Source organism: Centroberyx affinis, unplaced genomic scaffold (assembly GCF_046629955.1).
Source record: "Centroberyx affinis isolate AG114_WGS23_722 - 3 ecotype Tasmania unplaced genomic scaffold, CSIRO-AGI_Caff_v1 ptg003856l_1, whole genome shotgun sequence".
In the NCBI taxonomy this organism is placed as follows: Eukaryota; Metazoa; Chordata; class Actinopteri; order Beryciformes; family Berycidae; genus Centroberyx; species Centroberyx affinis.
This window is the reverse complement of record NW_027281703.1, coordinates 95,833-115,791: the sequence shown is the minus strand read 5'-3', so window position 1 is coordinate 115,791 and position 19,959 is coordinate 95,833. Positions and strand designations below refer to the sequence as shown.

The window sequence follows — 19,959 nt, the reverse complement described above, 5'->3', positions numbered from 1 at the left end:
CTAGTGTATAATTACCACTGGGTATTTGATCAGTCCATTATTTATTTTTATTGTATATGGTTTGCCTCATTTGAGCTATTTAAATGTGTATTAATTCAAACCAAGGCTTAAGTCTAGCCAGCAGGACTGAAAGAAACTGTGTCACCCAATAGCGTGGGCTCCATTGTATCTGTGAAAGGCCCAAGCAGCACTCTGGGTATTGTGTTCTTTAGAGGGGAGTCAGGTTACCTTGGCAACCACAAGATGCCTACCCATAGGCCCGGAGACAGAGAAAAGGCACGGCTAGAGAAGGAGGGAAAGAGAGCGAAAAGAGACAAAAAAAAGAGGCGAGAGACTTCCCAGCCCCAAATTTCTTTCCTTTTTTTTTAGTTTGCAGGACTGATGGTTGCCATTGGGTTGGGACCAAGATCCAAGGAGGTGAGGGTGTGTGTGTGTGAGTGTGTGTGCATGTGTGCGTGTGTGCATGTGCTGACTGGTATCATATGCCCGGCTCTTGAGACATCTCTGTAACTGTGTCTTATTGACCACACAGAATACAACAGTGAATGGGGAATTTTGTTATGTTTGGGTTCATTATTTCTATCAGCCTAATGAACTTGTTGGACACAAACATAGAAAGACCACAAGCTGAATAGTCACACTGGCATTATAATTATAATTATCCTGCTATTTAGCCTGCTATTTATGCTAACAGACTTTACTGGTGCAATTGAAGTGGAAAATATGACCTGCTGTTTGCAGTAGAAGAAGAAACAGCTTTAGATTTCAAACCCAAACACAAGAGTGAAACACTTAACTGTGCAATAGCTGTGTTTTTGTCTGCACAAATCATAACTATACATTCATTACTGAACACGTTTCTTTTACTTACAGATATCTGCAATGTTCTTCTTGACAGTGAGACCCAGCTCCCCGTAGACTGAGGGCCATGCGTCTTGCACTGCGGCCACGCAGGTAAGGCTCATCCTCATTAGATAGAAAGTGAGACCAGGAACTAGTAAAGAAATGTGGGATCTACATGAGGAAATACAAGAAACAATCACCTTCGACTCTTTGTTCTGCTCACCCAACTGATGCATCTCACCTCACACATACACACCTCTGCATTGTGCATTGACATTTTGCTCGGCATAACTGACCAATAGGTGTTTATTTTTCCACCAGTGAGTAAGGCAACATCCTCATAGAGCTGACACAATCAGATCGCCAATTCACTGTGACTATAGACAAAGTGCAGCGTAATGTCTAATAGAAGATATTCATATGTCAGTGTGAATTAATCATATCTTCCCTTATAATTTAGGTGTAGCTGAATCTCCCCAGCATGTACCATCATCTAGATATCAGGCCAACACATATTAATGTATACTATAGTAACATGATGTCTCCCTGTGCATTTCACCACTGTGCTACTTCTCCATATATCCCTTCAACTCACATCACATGTGTCTTTGATAAAAATCAAAGACACATGTGACGTTGTGTGGAGTGCTTTGACAAATTCCATGAAATGCAGACCTTTCGTAATAGAATTGAATGGTCTAGAGCTGAATCTGGAGGTTTATAGGCCGTAGGAGAGCTTTGAATATGTGTGTATGCATGTATTTGTGTGTGATTAGCTTGGCTACACTGTGATTTTTTAGACAGGGGTTTTTTTTGGGTTTGACTGGCCTGATGAAAAGAGCTGTAGATTGCTCTCTACCCCACTAAAACTGGAGCTGGGAGCCCATATGAGCAGTGAGCAGACACACACCATAATGGCACATGACGCTTCAGATGTTTGTTTTGACACACCAGGGTCTTTACTTGAAGTCATGGAAAAATGTAATCCTCCACATTCTCTTAATGCTCTTGGTAAACGGCAGAGTGGGGCTATAAGGAGTTTTTATTGAATCAAGCCCACTGTTAAAATCAAGTGCATGAAGTTAAAAGGAGGTTTAACTGGTTGGGTATGACACAAATTACTAAAAAATGTGCTTTTATGTCATGCCCAATATCTGGCCAATAAACATACACAGCGAATACAATAATGACAGAGCTGGAGTCGATTACGCTATTGCATACTTGCTGTGTCTGTGGTAATCAAACTTTGGCGTAAGGAATGACATGATCTGACATTGTCACATTTACACAGCAGTATGCTGTTTGATGTTGTGTTTGAACAGATTGCTGTGTGTGTTGTGCCCTCTAGTGGCTGCCTGGTGCTCTGCCTGTGTCTGTCGGTGTTCACCCTGCTGCTGCAGAGCCTCTGGGTGCCTCTGGAGATGACCAGGGAGGAACCTGCTGGGAGGTCACCTGAGGAGCAAGGTAGGGCACACTACACACACACACACACACACACACACACACACACACACACACACACACACACACACGCACACGCACACATGAAAACAGTTTGAAAACAGCTTGCATGTTAAGCTGCTATTTCCACTAGATTAGTGAACATAATATTAACTATTAGTAAGTTGCTTATTAAGATACATATTAGTAGTGTGTTGGTTCATTATTAGTTATTACAAACCACTTATTAGCACCTTATTCTGCACTATTCTACAAGTATAGCCTGTTAACGATGGGTTTTCCCTCAATAGCCTCCTAATTAGTGTTTATAGCATTAGTATTTATAGCATGAATTGGGCTCTATATGCTTATAAGGTGCTAGTGTCACATATTATTGAGGGAAATTATTAAATTTGAGGGAAAACCCATAGTCAATAGTTAATATGTGTTCTCTAATCTAAAGTGTTACCACTTTACAATGACATCATTCAGACAGCTTTTAGATTAGAGTTGGATCTTTGTCAGGTAAAACTGAAAAGGGCACTTCCCAAAATCCTTGTAGTTACATACATCAGATCACATGGCCAACGAAAAAACTGAATCAAAATAAAATACTTGAAATAAATCAAATGATGGAACAAATTCCATCACGACACGACACAAAGAATTTGTCTGAGAAATGTGTGTTTTTTTTTTCATCTAGCAAGCATGCCTCCAGTTTCCATCCTTAAGTATGTTTTGCAGAAGTGTACTGTGCCTCCAGGGAGTAAGAGCTGACCTGACAACTGTCTGCCCAGTGTTGAATGCAGCTTTGTACACAATTCGCGGTGGGTCCTTGAGTGTGCCTGACAGTTGTGGCTCTGTGGCCGAGATATACCCGTGTTTGATTCAATTGTCTGGCCAAACTGTTTTCCTAAAGGAGCGTATTTGAGGGGGCAGTGGACGAGGTTGTTTGGGTGAAAGCTTTCCTCTTGGTTTACAGGAAGAGAAAAATGTTGTCAACAATCTCCCCCAGAGTATTTTTCTTGTAAAATCAGCATTCTTTCTTATCCTCCCGATGAATAAATTAGCATATTCCGGCGCCATGCCTGTCCTGGACTTGAAGTGTTTCAGACAGTCTCTGGTTAAGCTAATGCACGGTGGTCTGTCACTCCCCCTTGAGAGGAATATTGGTAGAAAGAGTGTCATTTGGAGAGTTGCTGATCATGTTTTGCTCTTCCTCTAGGGCTCTGCTGACTGTTTTCATTTATATCTCTGACCATGCTAATGTGCACTCAGCTACGGTAGACGCCATTTGATTTTTGTAAATTTCCTAATTCAAAGGGAATAGATTCACTGCTGACTTATATATGAAACTGACCGATAGAAAGTCATGACTATGCACAAAATGTCCCCATTCCACACCCTTGAAAAAGAGCCGCATTGTGAGGTTATGCAGCCGGATACACAGGTTTAGCTGAAGACAAAGTGATTTTTTAGTAACCTTGGTGAAAGACAAAGTGGTTACCCATGCATGAGAACAGTTTAAAAATGTAACCCAGGAAGACGGATTCTTACCCAAACATCCCCATCCACTGCCTCCTCAAATGCTAGGAAAATAGTTTGAGTAGACATTATATCCCACTGGTCCATCTCAGCCGCAGACCCACAATTGTTCTACATTTTCATGGACCCACCAGGAGGTGTATACAAATAGCCACCCAACAATGCTTGTGTTGGAAAATATGCCACATGGGGGAAGCTGTCGGTGTGGTCAGTGCACACAGTTCATCCAGCTTAAATTCACCAACAAATGCTCAGTGGTCAATCATCTCAACATGCACTGCAAAATTCAATCTTAAAAAATCTTATCTTTCTGCCAAAACCCTGCCAATGGGGTGAGGTAATTTCACTTGTTTCCAATGCAGTTTTGCGTCAAGAATTTTATAGAAAAAAGGGACGATATCCTGAAATAAGGTAGATAATTTCACTAGTATCACTGTAATGTCACACAGTGACAAGAAAATACTTGAAAGCAAGATGATTTGCAGTGGAAGTAAGTAGAACTATCTCACCCCATTTGCAGATTTTTCCACTTGTTAGATCAAATGACTTGTTTAGGAAGACATTTTTGCAAAATTAAAGGTTTTATTTAGTGCTCAACCAAAACTATAATTTACCCCCTCAGATGCCCCTGTGGCAAATCCTATATGGGCAAGATCATCACAGCCCTAAAAACACAAATTGCAGAGTACAGGAGCAGAAACAAGATTAGTTATTGCAATAAATCTTGATAGTTATGTACTTTATAATAGTCACCTGTCACCAGTGCACTTTGATACACAAACACAAACACAGCATGTTAAAACACCAGCGAGGAAGAGGATGTGGATTGTTAACAGTAAAAAATGCAGTTCATGGGCTTTTAAACTAAGGGAAACTAACATCGAAAAGGATTTGGACATCAAAATTGATTTATCATGGGTATCATGTAGGACCTGGGTTTTTGGAATACTTAGGGAATACTAGTGGATTATATAATTATTTACTTGGTATTGTGAAAAGTATATAATAACTTCTTACTGTAATTTCTCTGTACTGTTTATGACTTTTGACTGTTGTTTTTGTCTCAGAATGTACGGGAATAAACCTTCAGTATCTTATTATATGATGCATAAACAGGCAGAACACACACACTCTGACACACACACACACACACACACACACACACACACACACACACACACACACACACACACACACACACACAGCTTTACCTTTACAAGCTTTGGAATGGTTTAGTCATGTAGTCATCACACATAACTGGCATTAAGTTTTTATTGGGATCCCATCTTCTCCCTCCCTATTCATCTTTCATTACCTTTTAGCTGAAAGGGCCCCAGGGCTTTCAGTACTGATACACTGACAGTCAGCTGAGCAAACAGAGGTGAAGTGACATCACCACTGTGTGTGTGTGTGTGTGTGTGTGTGTGTGTGTGTGTGTGTGTGTGTTTTACTGCATATCCCAGGTAAAGGTGATCCTTATTCCAACCCCAGCTCACCCCCACTTCCCCCAGTTCTCCCCACTCCCCTAACCTTAAAAACACCCCAACCTTTCCCAGCTTTTCAAGGTCTTCAATGTAATACAAACGGCCGTCTCCTCCTCAGTACACACTCATACCTGGACTTTGAACTGGATGAATACCAAATTTGACTTTGTATTTTGGAGTATTATTGACCGAGCTATTGCTCCCAAGTGCAACACATTGAAAAAATAACCCTATAAGGAGAGTCATGGCACACTAACCTTCCTGTGTTGTCACCAAGCTCTCCTGTATAACACTCAATATTCTTCATTCAGTGCCAGCACAACATTTTTAACGGTCCTCCCTGCTACACTTTGGTGCTAAATGCAAACGTTTCAATCAAGACGTCCTTGATCTGCCCTCTCAAATAGCCCCTTAAAGCCTCACCAGCAGACTTTTAAAACACACATTCACTGTTTTCACAGTTCTGGCATGTCTGGCAACCAGCATATCTGGCTAGGTGGCTAACTATGTGCTTATAGGGACCAACACTACTTCAGGTCAGCCAGACACTCTACATTGGAGGGCCAATCAGAGGAAACACAGGAAGTAAAGCTGTTGGTTTTATGGGGCTTTTGGCACATTTTGACATTGTTTATGTTAGCAATCATTTCCTAATGTGAGCTAGTCATTGTAACCCACTGAAATTGTGTAGCTATTTAGCTACCTACCAGCGAAAAGTATTTATTAATACTTAATTGTTTTGTCAGCTGAGGCTCCTTAATGTTGAAAATATTTTCTTTGTATACAATTTAGATTACGGTTAGAAAATGGATACACAACACATTGCTGCTGTATCTATGGTGCAGAGTAAATGTGGCACTTATGAATAACATGATAGGGTTTGGGAAAGAGTAAATGTTGAAACATGGCCTTAAATTGACTTTTCTGCAGCCCATGATGTCATCAAGTTGAGCTTAGGGCTACCTTTACCCGTTAAGGTGTCTGTGTAAACATTCACAAAAGTGTATGCATGTGTGTGTGTGTGTGCATGTGTGTGTGTGTGGGCCCTCTCTGAAACCACAAAGCAATGTGAGATGACCGCAAAGCTCCAGTTACCCTTCCAACAATATTTGCTTGTCAGAAATTATGACTCATTACCATCTTTATCTGTCGTAAAATTATCCTTCTGGAAACTTCACTTCTGTAAAAATGATTGGATGTCATTACTCCATGAACGGAATATGGAAAACACACATAACCATAATCGCTGCTTCATTTGCAGCAGATCAACTTAAGTAAATAGCGTTACATAACCCGGCCTTCATGATACATGGAACAAGATTTGTTCCTTCGGGACAGGATTTTCTATGACATAATGCACTGTTGGTACAGTGTATGGCAGTTATTTACTGTACAATCTTAAACATTACGCTATGAGATAATACAGGATACCGTATGTACAGTACATGATGTGACAAAGATGACAATGTGATTTGCGGCCATATTGTGTACATCTCCCAGGTCAGCGTGGTCTCGGGATCCGCAGGCTGGCTCTCCGGCTGGAGGCTTTGAGCTCTCAGGTGCAGAGGCTGACCAGGGAGAGAGATGCCACCCAGCCTGCCAGAGAAAACCTCAATCTGCTGCTGCAGAGGTACCCAGCAGTGTCTGTCACCTGAACACACAAACACGATTCATGCAATATCTGGTTCTCATTACATAAGAAAATATTCAAATATGGCTGCTTAGTAAGCTGTGTGTGTGTTTGAATGTCTGCGTGTGTGTGTTGTTTCTGTTTGTGTGTGTGTGGTACACCAGTCTCAGGCAGGACCAGGAAGGCTTGGTCCGCTTGGTAGAGAGGGAGCTGAAGAGGATGGCCCAGAAGCTCGACCAGCTCAGCCGCCATCATCATCACCATCACCATCAGTCTCACACACCATCACCATATGATGACCACAGAACACACACAGGTAAAACCCCCGACTTTGATGAAAATCCTGTTTCTGGGATTGATTTGAACTCCCTAGTAACCATTTGAATTGTGCCTAAAATGCAAACTACTGTACAGCCATCTGAAGATCTGGGCCTATAGTCATAAGAACTCTAAAAAACAATTAAGTATTGATCTTGGAGGAGTGGATACATCATATGACAATATATGATAAGTGGAACTGCTATCCCAGAACATATAATGTAGATTTTATTTACATCGGTGGCTCCAAATGGCAGTGAGAGGTAACTGTTTGAAAAATTTGAACTTCAATACCCAGAAATCATGTAACCTGACATCAGTAAACTGCACACGGCACACTCATGTTTACCAACCTGGCTGGTTTGTGATCAGTTTATACCAAACGATACCAAAGAGACAAGCGAGGAGGAAGATCTAACGTTGGTGAGTCCAGCTTTCTCTGGACGTAGTGTTGCTCACTGCTACTTAGGAGACAGTTTTGTGTTTTGCTCTGAAGTTTTGATTCAAATCCAAATTTACGGGATCTAAATTAGTGCGGATGGGACGCTCTTCTCTATCTTTGTGATTTAGGCTGATAAGATGTATTTTTACATAAAAATCTTGCCTATAGTGCAGCTTTAACTTTACTATGCACTCTGCTGAAAGACCCTCATTGTCCGAGCTATAACAGAGACGTTAGGGTTTGTTCCAGTTATAACATGCTTTAACATTCTGGCTACCACCAAATAAATTCACTCTCCCTCCCTGCATGTTGCAAGGTTCAATAATTGGCCAATTGCGTGCTTTTTAGTGGCTGCCTGCAGTGGTGGAGCGATACTCCTCGCCAAATGCACGGTTCATAGCCGCACTAGAGGTTAACCACACAGTGAAATTAACAAGCTGTGATGATGGAGGGTGTGAATGGTGGTGGGGGTCAAAGGCCAGTGAGTGCAGGTGGTTATGGGGGATGGAGTCCTTGAATAGGACTTTAACAGGTCCCACAGAGCCAGCGCCGATCGACCGGCCGCGGGGGAAGGACGAAGTTTACGTCTCCGCTACGACCCTCCGGAGAGGCGTCAGGTGGGAGTCGGGAGTCGAGGAGGGGAGACGGGGTGAGAGGGGGTCGGGTGAGCGGGTGTACGCTCACCTCGCTCCCTGAAAAAGGGGATTCATAAAGCCTGGGCCACACAGACACCATTCCATACACACACACACACACACACTCACGCACACACACACAGATGCATGCACACAAACACACACTTCCTCATCAGCAGCCCACCCGCCCTCGCCCTTCTCCTCTCACATTACCTCACACCCATAAAGTACGATTGAATTACCCAGGAGTCCTTTCACCAGCTTGTCGACTCATACCCTTGTTTTCTCAGAGGGAGTGCGTTTTTTTCTTCTTTTTTTTTTTCTCTTTCGCTGTAGCTCCTATAGCATATCACTGTTTTCAGGCCTTCACACCTTGGCTATGACTACGAGTTTTCTTGTCTTTTTTTTTTCTCTCTCTCCCTTTTTTACTAGGTTGTTTTACACAGTTAAGGACTGTGTATTTTGGCAAGGGCTAACATTGTAAAGGAGAATGTTTGGTAGGAGGCAGGTGGGTCAGGTGTGTGTGTTCATTTCAGTTGATTGACATTGGCTAGAGAAGGTGGGGGGCTTACGGGAAAGGGCCTCTCAGAACACACTGCCTCTAGTCTAATGCCTCTTACATGCGTGGCAACACTATACATCGTGCTGATGGCTGCTATTCATTGTGCACATTTCAGCTGAGAGGTTATATATCAAAGTTATTATCCAGTGTTCTTCATTACCCACATCGAGTTCACTTCACAATGTGCGTTTTGTTACCAAAGCCAGGATTGTGTAATAATAATGCATTCAGAATCATGGCTATATAAAGTAAAGCTGTGTGACGGTTGATGTCTCACCCATAAGGCCCCTATAAGGAGTGTGAGGTGCCAATGGATCCTGCGTATCCTGTGTGTGCTGAGAAAGTGGAGGTGAGAAAGTGGAAATTTCATGCACTTAAGCTTTTTATTTTTAGACACAAGTATAGAGAGTAAAATTATAAATAAGTTTGAACTGGCTGAGAAAACTCCGGACAGGAAAATAACACAATAACACAATAATAATAAGAATAATAATAGAATGAAATAAAACACATTAAAATAGAATAAAAACTTAAAGTAGAAGACGGAAGGAAGGTTTCAGATGTGTTACTTTCCATAATAGAGACTAGCTGATAATGACTCATTCAATTAATTCAAATTGTATTGCATTGAGTAAATTTTTTGGCAGGTAATTTTGAAACATGCACAAAATCAGGGAACATGCACATGCAAAAGGATTTTATTTCAAAAGTGCTTGAGTTACTTTTTTGTTTTTTTTAGCAAGCCTAATTTATTTTAGTAGTAAGTAATTCTCTAGAAGTAGTATTAAAATTTAAGTGAAGAAGTGCTTATTTTAGTATATATATAATTTTAGTGCTCTTTCCGTTCTGGAATTGGGAGCTATATATTGTAGCCAATCTGCATGATGAATCACATCGCTGAAAGTGCTGCACCATTGTTTTGACTTACCATTATTTTTTCCTTAACACCTGTGAAAGGTTATGTCTCTCCTGTCATCATGTGGAATACGCCTCTGTTCATTCTCTCTCTCTCTGAACCCATCTTTCTTTCTGTCTTTCCACTGGACCTTTGCCAGTTCCTGCGGGCCCGTTGGCAGTCGGATCCCTGCTACGCCTTTTACGGGGTGGATGGCACCACCTGCTCCATACTGACTTACCTCAGCCGAATAGAGGACTTCTGTCCCCCCCGTCCTGGAAGAAACCACTCTGCACTGCCATGGCACCAGAAACCCCACTCCTACACAGAAAAGGTACATCTACGTACATCTTTGTGTATGACTATAGGACTTCTCCTTATATTGCCACTGGCCTCTGATAATTCAAATAAAAGTAAAATAAGAGAGTACCCTACTGTATTTTCCGTCACGTTCCCATGCTTTGCACTAGCCTGCTGTGTTTCACACTCTGATTGTACACAGGCTGAGATGCGTACGACCCTGAGCCCACTGTATGAGATGATCAGCAGCAGCAGCGGTCCTGCAGTGAAGTTCATCCGGTCCAGAGTGGAGCGCATGTCTGAGCGGTGGATACAGGCCGGCCTGAGGATGAGGCAGAGCGGCAACAGGACAGCCTCGCCTCGGATGAGGGTATAATAACCAGCAGGCCACATCTGTTGAGCATCGTCTCGGCTCAGAGGAATTTCAAGGAGAGGATAGAAATCATTCCGACACGTAGAGGATTTCGAAAGCACACCTCTGTATTAACAAGTCATAGATCACAATGTTGATGTGAGGGATTTTTTGGGGAGGGAGCATGTAGAAACGTCAGGTTTCAGGTTCTGTGCAGGTCACATATTTTCTCATTCTTTTGTGTATGTTATTTTTATATTCCTATAATATACGATATATCATACGGCACTCCCTTGAACTTGCTATCCTACAGTACAGAACCCTAAACACCACAGGAAGGCAAAGACAGCAGAGAAATGCTCACCCTTTAAAGATGGATTTTGGACTTCAAAACCTCCTAATATATGTCTCCTCCACCCGTTCTAGGTGCTGCTGTATCCTGGCGCCCTGGCTGGAGGTGTGGGCCAGCGGTTCGAAGCCATGGTGGAGAGAGGGGGTCCTCTGGGGGAGCTGGTCCAGTGGGCGGACCTCGGTGCCTGTCTGACCATCCTGGGCCACAACCTGACCCTCAGCACCTCCCAGCACCACCTCCACAGGTACCACAGTACCACTGGCAAATACCACTGGACTCTCTCTCCACAAAATTAATCAGTTTGTTTGGAAAGTATTGTTGAAGTATTTCCATGGTAAATTGCATGGAGCAGGGTTCAGACAGCTGGCAATATTGATAAATTAACGCGATATATTCATAGGTGTTAAAGCTACAATAGGCAACTTTGCATGTTGGTGGCTCCAAATGGCAGTGAGAGGTAAATTTGAACTTTAATGTTTATTAATCCAGCTGATTTGTAATCACTTTATACTAAAGAGAGAAGATAGGCAAAAGATCTAATGCTGGTGAGATCTGGCTGGTTTGTTTTTTACTCTGAAGTTTCGATTTGTGGGTGGAGGAGTGTCCATACCCAACACCAGAATTACATTTAGGCAAATTGGGTGAATCTACGGGTTCCAGTTAAGGAGGATGGGATGCTCTTCCCCACTTGTTTTGTAATGGCATTCAGTCGGTGAGTATTTCCAAACAAGTTGTGGAAAAGGGAGTGTCTCTGTGGCTACGTACGCACACTGCAAAAATGCTGCAGTGTGGAACTGAATCACATTGTGGGAATAATTAGGATTCCTAGTCTTTCAGTCAGGCCGATGTTGACCAATACTACAATGTTGTCCTTAGGAAACTCTTATAGAACATTATAAGTCTTAACAGCTCATTTGATAGCCATGAAGCTGAAAGATGAGTGGTTGATATGGTGTCCTTTTCCCCACGTACCTGTAAGTGTATGTTTGTTGTGATTGGTCCAGTCTGATAGGTGCTGCCCCAGGCCGAGGCAGCTGTCCAATCCAGCGACCCTTGACCTTTGACCTCATCTATACTGACTACCATGGCCTTGCCCACCTTCAAGGAGCCATGGGACTGGCCTTCCTGCATTACCAGTAATCCTCCTACTACTGCTTTTTTTTTTTTTTAAACCATGACATGTTGACTTCTCTTTGTACTTAAACATATACTCTGTTTCTTTCACATTGATGCAGTTTTTTTTTTAAATGTGCAATGGGCTCTGAGTGGGTTTCATGGTCTGTAGGTTCATGGTCAGTGATGTGCGGTAAATAAAAAGGTCTGTAAACTATGATCTCCAGTTAGATATCAGCATAAAGCAAACAGACACCAATATAAACACCAATTTGATATATTTTCAGAAGAGCATTATTACTATCTTACTACTAACTTATGTCAGTTTGATATTATTTAGTGGGAAGTATACTGTGAATTTACATCATAATGAATTATGTCAGCCTAAAAAGGGCAAAATGAGTTGAGGTGGTTTTACTGCATACCTGATCATGGTAATTAACCAGCACACAAAGGACCCTGTAAACCTTCAATCCTAGCAAGAAATCATGAACATGAATAATTCCACTTTATCACCGCAGCATTACTACCAGTTGTTTGTGTTTATGTGAGTCATTTGTGTACTGGTTTGTCATAAACCAGAGTACATCAATATAAGATGGGTTTTGTGACAAACCAACTGAATTCTTTATTTTTTATTCTTTATTTTTAGGTGCCGCTTCAGGATCCTGGACTCGTTCGGCACTGAACCAGCCTTTAACTTGGGGAGTTACGCACGCAGCCGTGGTTATAAAACACTATGGGGCAGCTGGGCTCTCCAACCGCTGCAGTACATGACAATGTTCCGTAAGTTTGTGTGTGTGTGTGTGTGTGTGTTTGTGTGTGTGTGTGTGTATGTACGTGTGTCGTGGCAAGGCATACTTTTTATGTGAGCAATAATTCCGTGGCGGTAATGTGTTTACATCGTATAAGCATGCAAACATGTGAGTCAGTGTCTGTGTGAGACCGCAGCGATGATACTGTATGATGGTGACTGTGTGAAGTACACTGACTCATACATGCACTTTTGGAGACAGACAGTCAGCCAGCCAGACAGACACACACACACACACCCTCACACACACCCACACACAAACTCACACATGTTTCTCGCTGACTGTCACGGCACTGCTCCTTCTCGTTCGCCCCTCTAAGCGTCCTCGGAGCGAGAGGATTAATAGTTGAGGTTAAATAAACTCGGTGCCCAGACAGAGCTTTCATTCCAACACCTCTCCCTGTCATCTCTCCCGCCCTGCCGGCAGACAGAGGCAAGCTGGACGCTCTTCATCCCACAGCCTGGAGCTCTGTTTATTTGTCCTGCTGAGGGGGGGGAGAGAGAGAGAGAGAGAGAGAGAGAGAGAGAGAGAGAGTGGGAAAGACACACTGCAGAAAAACATCCATCTTAACAAGTCATTTAGTCTCATATTCAGCCTTCAGATGTTATTTTTCTCAAACCAAGAGGAAACATCTGCCAGTGAGGTGAGATAACTCCACTTGTTTCCAATGCAGTTCCACTTGTTTCAGGAGTTTTCTAGAAATGAGTGTCAGTAACTTGAAACAAGTCAGAATAATTAAACTTGATTCTACAAAATTCTTGAAACAAGTTGATTTGCCTTGGAAACAAGTGAAATTATCTAACGCTGTTGGCAGATTTGATCACTTTAAGAAAATTACGATTTTAGAGGACTCAATAATAGACTAAATAACTTGTTAAGATGGAGAATTTTTGCAGTGCAGAAGGAAAGAAAGAAAGAAAGACATAACGAGAGAAACAAGGGCACGATAATGAGTGGGGTGATGTTGATGCTTCTGCTCTGAAGCGCAGAGAAGAGGATAGACACAGACAGACAGACAGAGAAACAGACAAACCAATAAACAGACAGGCGGAGAGACAAAGCAAGAAACCGAAAACCGAGAAACAAACAGTAACACGAGAGGAGCCTCATTCCTTCATAGCTGTCCATCGAATTCCCCCGCTGACTCCGCGTTTCCGTCTCGATCGTGTCGTCGCGTTTCCCCACTAATCTGATAGGCGGGCGTGTTAAGCGCCGCGTCTAGACAGGTGTTAGAGACAAGTGGGGACAAATGGAGCTGTTAGGGAGCCAGGAGGAAATTCTTTACTGCTGTAAGGGCTGAATAAGGGAGGAATTATTTGGCAAGGTCTTTTAAACAAGCACCCTAAGAGGACAAGGGAGGAGAGGAGAATTTGGGTGCCTGCTCATACACACACACACACACACACACACACACACACATGCACACACAGAGAACATGTAAATGCTCACAGGTGCATGTCCAACACACATGCAGACATCTTTATGCACACACTCACACACACATTTGCTGACACATTCCTGCATCTCTTAAGTAAATACTCATCTCTCACACCTTCCCCATAGTGTCAGAGGGCAGCAGGGTGACGGCTGTCAGAGTTGAACCGCCTATCCAAACAGCCAGACGTGAACCCCCCCCCCTCCCCCCTCCCTGTCATATATGTCTCATATGTGTTCTCATTTCCTTCAACAACTGATTCATATGCTTTGTTCCTCTTTCACTCTTTCACACAGGCTCATAAAAGCTTACAGAATGTGTTTTTTTCTCATCTGTCACCTGCGTTCTTGGTCCCTGTTGTCTATACTGCCTGTCCAAGAGTTGCTTTTTGATCCTTCTCAATTCCCATCCTCTTTTTTTTGTATCTTGTCTTCAAAGGAGATGGATGCACAGACATTCCTTGTCAGTCACTCTGTGTTTCCATAGAGATGCCTGTCCTAGACTCTGTGTCCATGGTGATGCCTGTCCTAGACTCTGTGTGAGATGGACTGTCTGTCAGGGATTATGAGAGGGGATGGCATCTCCCTTGTTTGCACATAGTTTTGTTTTTTGTGTCGCTAGTCATAGTTTTTGCTTGGAAAAGTGAGATGAAGCATCTTTTTTTACTTCTCCATCATTACTGACTGCTGTTACTTCCTCACCGCACCTGGATTCTTCAATCGGCACATCCACATGCTGTCAAACAAAACTTGGTAGCACTTTTTTTGACATGCAGCTCTGGAGATATGGAATTGGGGGGAAAAAATAAAATAAAATCATTATTGAGGTTGAGCATTCAATATTTCTAAATTGTAGAGGACCCAGTCTGTAAAGGTACGATCATTTTGTGAGCCAAAGAATTAAGCTACCTACTCTGCTTTTAAATGTGGCATGATTTGTTTTACTTTTTGTGCTCTCGATCATTTTGGAATAAAATGCACGTTGCTATGTAGGTGACTATCTGCTCTCTGTTGTATCGTCTCCAGCTCATACTCCTGATAACGCCTTCCTGGGGTTTGTGAGTGAGGAGGCGGTGAGGGAGGAGGCGAGGGAGGAGGAGCTGGAGCCAAACACCTACAGGAAAGACAAGATAGCAGTTGTCTATGGCAAACAGGACTACATGTGGCAGGTAATGACCAGAACTGAGTGGTTGGATTGCTCATAAGGTCTGTGTATGAACAAAGACAGAGTGTTTTCTTCCCCTTTGGAGCAGTGGTAAGCTAGATACACACCATGGCTACATTTTTCTTTTTGAGGACAGCTCATATTACCAGATTTCACATGATAGAGAAACTAAGATTTAAACTCTGTCCTCTTTTTCCTCTATTTTGTGTGTGTGTGTGTGTGTGTGTGTGTGTGTGTCCTAGGGTAAATCTGGCTATGTGGAGGTGATCAGTGAGGAGCTGGAGACCCATGCCACAGTCTACCAGCCTGCAGGACACACCTCCATGCTGCCCAGCTTCATCATCAACCACGGCCTGCTGACTCAGGAACACTTCCTACGACTGCTCCGCAAAGCCAAGGTCAGACCAGAACTCATCCAGACCAAAGCTATGAAGGCAATGCATCTAAATCTGAGAAGAGCACTTACTGTAACTAGATGTACAATCATCATGTGTTGTGTGATTGCTGGTAACAATTTATCATTATATGCTTATTATACCTTGTTTATGGTCCTTTATAGCTCAGTAGGTAGAGTACGGCACTAAAACTTCCAGGATTAGGAGACTTGATTCCCACTGCAGCTGCTCATGGTTCTTCTCTTTGGATAAAAGTATCACCACATGGCACACAGCATGTTATGTTATCATTGTTTATTGTGCATCTTAGAACAGGAGAGCGGTCCAAAAAGCATTTTGGTGCAAAAAGTCTGTTGATTCCATTGTAAACAAGCAGGCTAAGACAATAATAGTGCTGTGCTTTTAGGAGCTTTTGGCAAACTGGCCTGGGTTTCTTCATCTCTTTCAATATGCTCTAAAAGGCCAAACTAATCTTAAATCAGCACTTTATTATCCAATACAGTTGTTTCTTTGCTTGTCATCTTTATTTTTCTTTTGTTTGGTTTGTTTCTTTATTTTATCCTTATTTCTTCTCACCTGCACAAATTAACAGCTGCATCTCTGTTGTTTTTATCGCTTTGCTCGTATGTTTTATCTCTGTTCAAATACCTAAAGTCAGCCAAAGTAAACTAAACTAAACAAACTCCTATTCTGAATCACAATAAATACAGCCCCAAACTGAACCCTCACTTCACTGCTGTGTGTTCTCATCCCCATCTCCATTGTGATACTAAACACTAAATCATTTGGCTGCTTTGCTTCCCTCTCAGGTGTTTGTAGGTCTTGGTTTCCCCTACGAAGGTCCAGCTCCCATCGAGGCCATAGCTCTGGGCTGTGTGTTCCTGCAGCCTCGTTTTGACCCTCCACACTCCTCAGACAGCAGTGACTTCTACAAAGGCAAACCCACCACAAGACAGGTACTCCTCAAGATGAACAAATGACGGATTAAACTCCTAAACATTGTACATCCATTTGGGAAAAATAAAATTGTCACTACTGCCTTGGTCTTTATTGCTCAAGAACGGATGAATAAGTCTGCTAAAATGTTATTATGTTTTAAACAAAGGTCTTAAGATAGCAAATAACTTCAGTGATATTCCATAGATTTTTAACTTAATACCAGCAATAATACTGGTATTAATTAATGCTGCAGTTCCACAGTTAGTTTATACTACAAATTTCTCCTGTGCCTCTATCTCTGCCTGTCTGCCTGTCTGTCTGTCTGTCTGTCTGTCTGTCTGTCTGTCATTCTGTCTCCCTGGCTGTCTGTTTATCTTTCTGTCTCTCTGGCTGCCATCTTGTCTGTGTCTTTGGATCCCAGATCTCCTCCCAGCACCCGTATGCAGAGGACTTCATCGGTAAGCCCTATGTGTGGACTGTGGACATGACCAACTGGACCGACGTACGGGAGGCGGTCAGGGCCATTCTGCTCACAGAGGTAGTTCCCAGAGCACAGAATTACCAAATACACACACACACACTGTAATCCCTAAATTTGCAGTTAAAATCAAATGAAACGTGTGTGTGTGTCTTTGCAGGTGAAGCCTTTCACCCCCAGAGAGTTTACCTGCGAGGGAATGCTAGAGAGGGTCCATGCCTATATTACTCACCAGGTATAGAGATGCAGCCAAGTAGAACAAGAGTTGATATAGCATTTTGGCATGTTCCACCACCTAATTAGTCTCCTGAGGCCGTGAATCATGCAATGAAATGTGAACTCACAAGATCAGAACGGGTACACCAGATAGAAAATCTCAGAGTGGAGTGGATAAACTCATAAGAGGGGGATGATGATGATGGATGTTCCTCCCTGACCACATTAGTCCTTCTTGTTGAAGGATATTAACTCTGAAATCATTCATTCCAAGTAAATTACTTCATTTAAAAGGCTAATATATCCCAGAGTTTCCCCCACCATTGACTAGGTGGGGTGGGTCAGCCTACCTTAAATAGCTGTTTACCCAGCTAAAACAACTGTATAGTGTGGGTTTCAATGGAGAGTTTTAGTGTCACATGATGGTCTAAATATTGTTTCAGAGGCTTTACAACCCTGCCAAGTATAGAATACTGGGGGGAAACACTGAATCCGTGCAGCTTCAATCCAAAAATATCAAAATTCAAAAACTTATATTAGTCAAACTCTGATGATCATCTTTCTTTCTTTTATCTTGAATCTTAATTCTGTCTAGAACTTCTGCAGTAAGTCCGTCCCTACCTGGCCACCAGAGGGCGCTCTAAGGGTGCACCTGGGTCCTCTGGGTCAGTCGTGTGTGAGTGTGTGTCGACGCTCCTCTCTGGTGTGTGAGCCGGCTCTGTTTCACCACCTCAACAGTCCTGCCGCTTTCACCAGGTGAGAGATCAGCAGGCATCCACTGTAAAGACACACTGTGCAGGTGTGTGGAGGGAAAGGTGGACTAATGAATACATGTGCAAAGCTGGGAAAAGACCAGAGACAGAGCTTTCATATTGTACAGCATACAGTATAAGATCCATATTAGGTGCAAATGCTTCATGATATGCAGCCATCTCAGTTCAGTATGCAGCTGGATATCAGCAGACACTGGAATTTTGCTCATAACTCAACATCAGTATTTATCCCACAAAGGCAGAATGACATCAGTACAAGCATTTAAAATAGCGACTGAAAGACAATCCAAGAGAGGTGATTGTCTTTGATGATTGCAATATACAATGTCAGCAATATTTTGTTATTCATATTGTTCATAGACCCTGATCCATGACATACACTGCAAAAACTGACAGACTTGTTAAGTTATTTTGCCTTGTATCCAAACTTATTAAGCTTGTTTTAGTAAGTAGTATTTTTTTTGTGAAATCATGTTACTGCACTGGCAGATAATTTTACCGGTTTCAACAAATTTGACTGTTTTGTTTTCAGGATAATGTAATTTGTTTCAGGACAATTACTAAAAAATGTATAGTTTCAAGATTTTATTCATTGTTTTATGATGATTTCTTGAAAGAAGTCATATTGGCATGAATCAAGTGAAATTTATTGAAACCAGCAAGATTATCTGCAGTGAGATAATGCGACTATACTGTATATATAAAAAAATAAGCTTGATAGGTCTGGAAACAAGATAAAATTACTGGATAACTTGTTATTTTTTGCAGTGTAAATTTATCCCACTGACTATTTGCAGTCATTTTTCAGTACACTGATTGCCAATAGATACACTATATATAATTACACTTCTCACTATTCCCCATTTTCTTTGCAGACTGGGTCTGGGCTGCTCCAGCACGGGGCAGGAAGTCAACCACCTGTTTCCTGCCTACAGCCCTTGGGGTCGGCACTGTGGCCTTCAGCAGGAGCCACTGCTGTTTAGCTGTGCTGGCTCAGACCCGTCTCACCGCAGACTGTGTCCCTGCAGAGCTCACCTGCCTGGACAGGTGGCTCTGTGCCCCGACTGCCTCTAGGATACGCTGTGGAAGGAACTCAGGACATTGGAAATAGCAGGGAAAAGGGGAAAAAGGTAATCTGATCAAGAAAGCACCAAAGAGCCATATGCTGTACATATTGTAAGTGAAGTTTTGATCTGGACCAAAGAGAGCCAATCACCCTGCCCATGTTGTTGAAAGCACTGAATGTTTGTTGTTTATCATACAAAGGTTGAAAGTGAAATTTGGAAGTGAAATTTCACTCTGGTAGTAACATGCACACCTTGATATGAGTTGAAAATTCATGAAAAATCAACCGACGATATTCCCCGCCCTAGTAATCTGCAGGCATCATCACTGTCATCATGTGTGCCATCACTTTTTCTCATAAATGTTTTAGAGTTAAGAATTTTTTGACTATCAAATTCAAAGCAGGTGAGCGACATGGCAACTGATACCCAGTTTCAGGCCAGTATTGGTGTTTGACTATTGATGAACTCATATGAGAGACGTTGTGCCAAATTGTGAAAGCCTACTTGTGTGAAATATCTCTTGAAATAAGAGGGAGGCAGGGAACAGACACTTGTTAGTTTTGTCCAGGCCAATGAGTTTTGACAAAGCCTCTGACAGGTCCAGCTGGATCAAGAGGGACTCTTCCATGGGGATCAAGATTGAAGATGTTTTTCTAAATGACAGCCATTACTCAGGAACCAAAATTTGAATGACTGTCATTTCAGAAGTACTTGAAATGTCGAAGGAGGAAGAATTCAAGGCCTGGATTTGAATTGTCTAATAAAA

General features: G+C 42.3%; 1 protein-coding gene across 1 annotated transcript; it reads left to right on the top strand.

Annotated features, from left to right (window-relative positions):
- Nucleotides 1-928: 928 nt before the first annotated feature.
- On the top strand, nt 929-19,200 carry LOC139662654 (alpha-1,6-mannosylglycoprotein 6-beta-N-acetylglucosaminyltransferase B-like). Its single transcript, XM_071541364.1, has 17 exons — nt 929-954; nt 2,192-2,307; nt 6,813-6,942; nt 7,107-7,258; nt 9,184-9,248; nt 9,955-10,128; nt 10,297-10,464; nt 10,873-11,042; nt 11,803-11,934; nt 12,564-12,697; nt 15,187-15,329; nt 15,568-15,723; nt 16,530-16,676; nt 17,081-17,197; nt 17,298-17,372; nt 17,949-18,109; nt 19,002-19,200. The coding sequence occupies exons 1-17, from the start codon at nt 929-931 to the stop codon at nt 19,198-19,200; spliced, it is 2,265 nt and encodes a 754-aa protein (XP_071397465.1).
- Nucleotides 19,201-19,959: the final 759 nt, after the last annotated feature.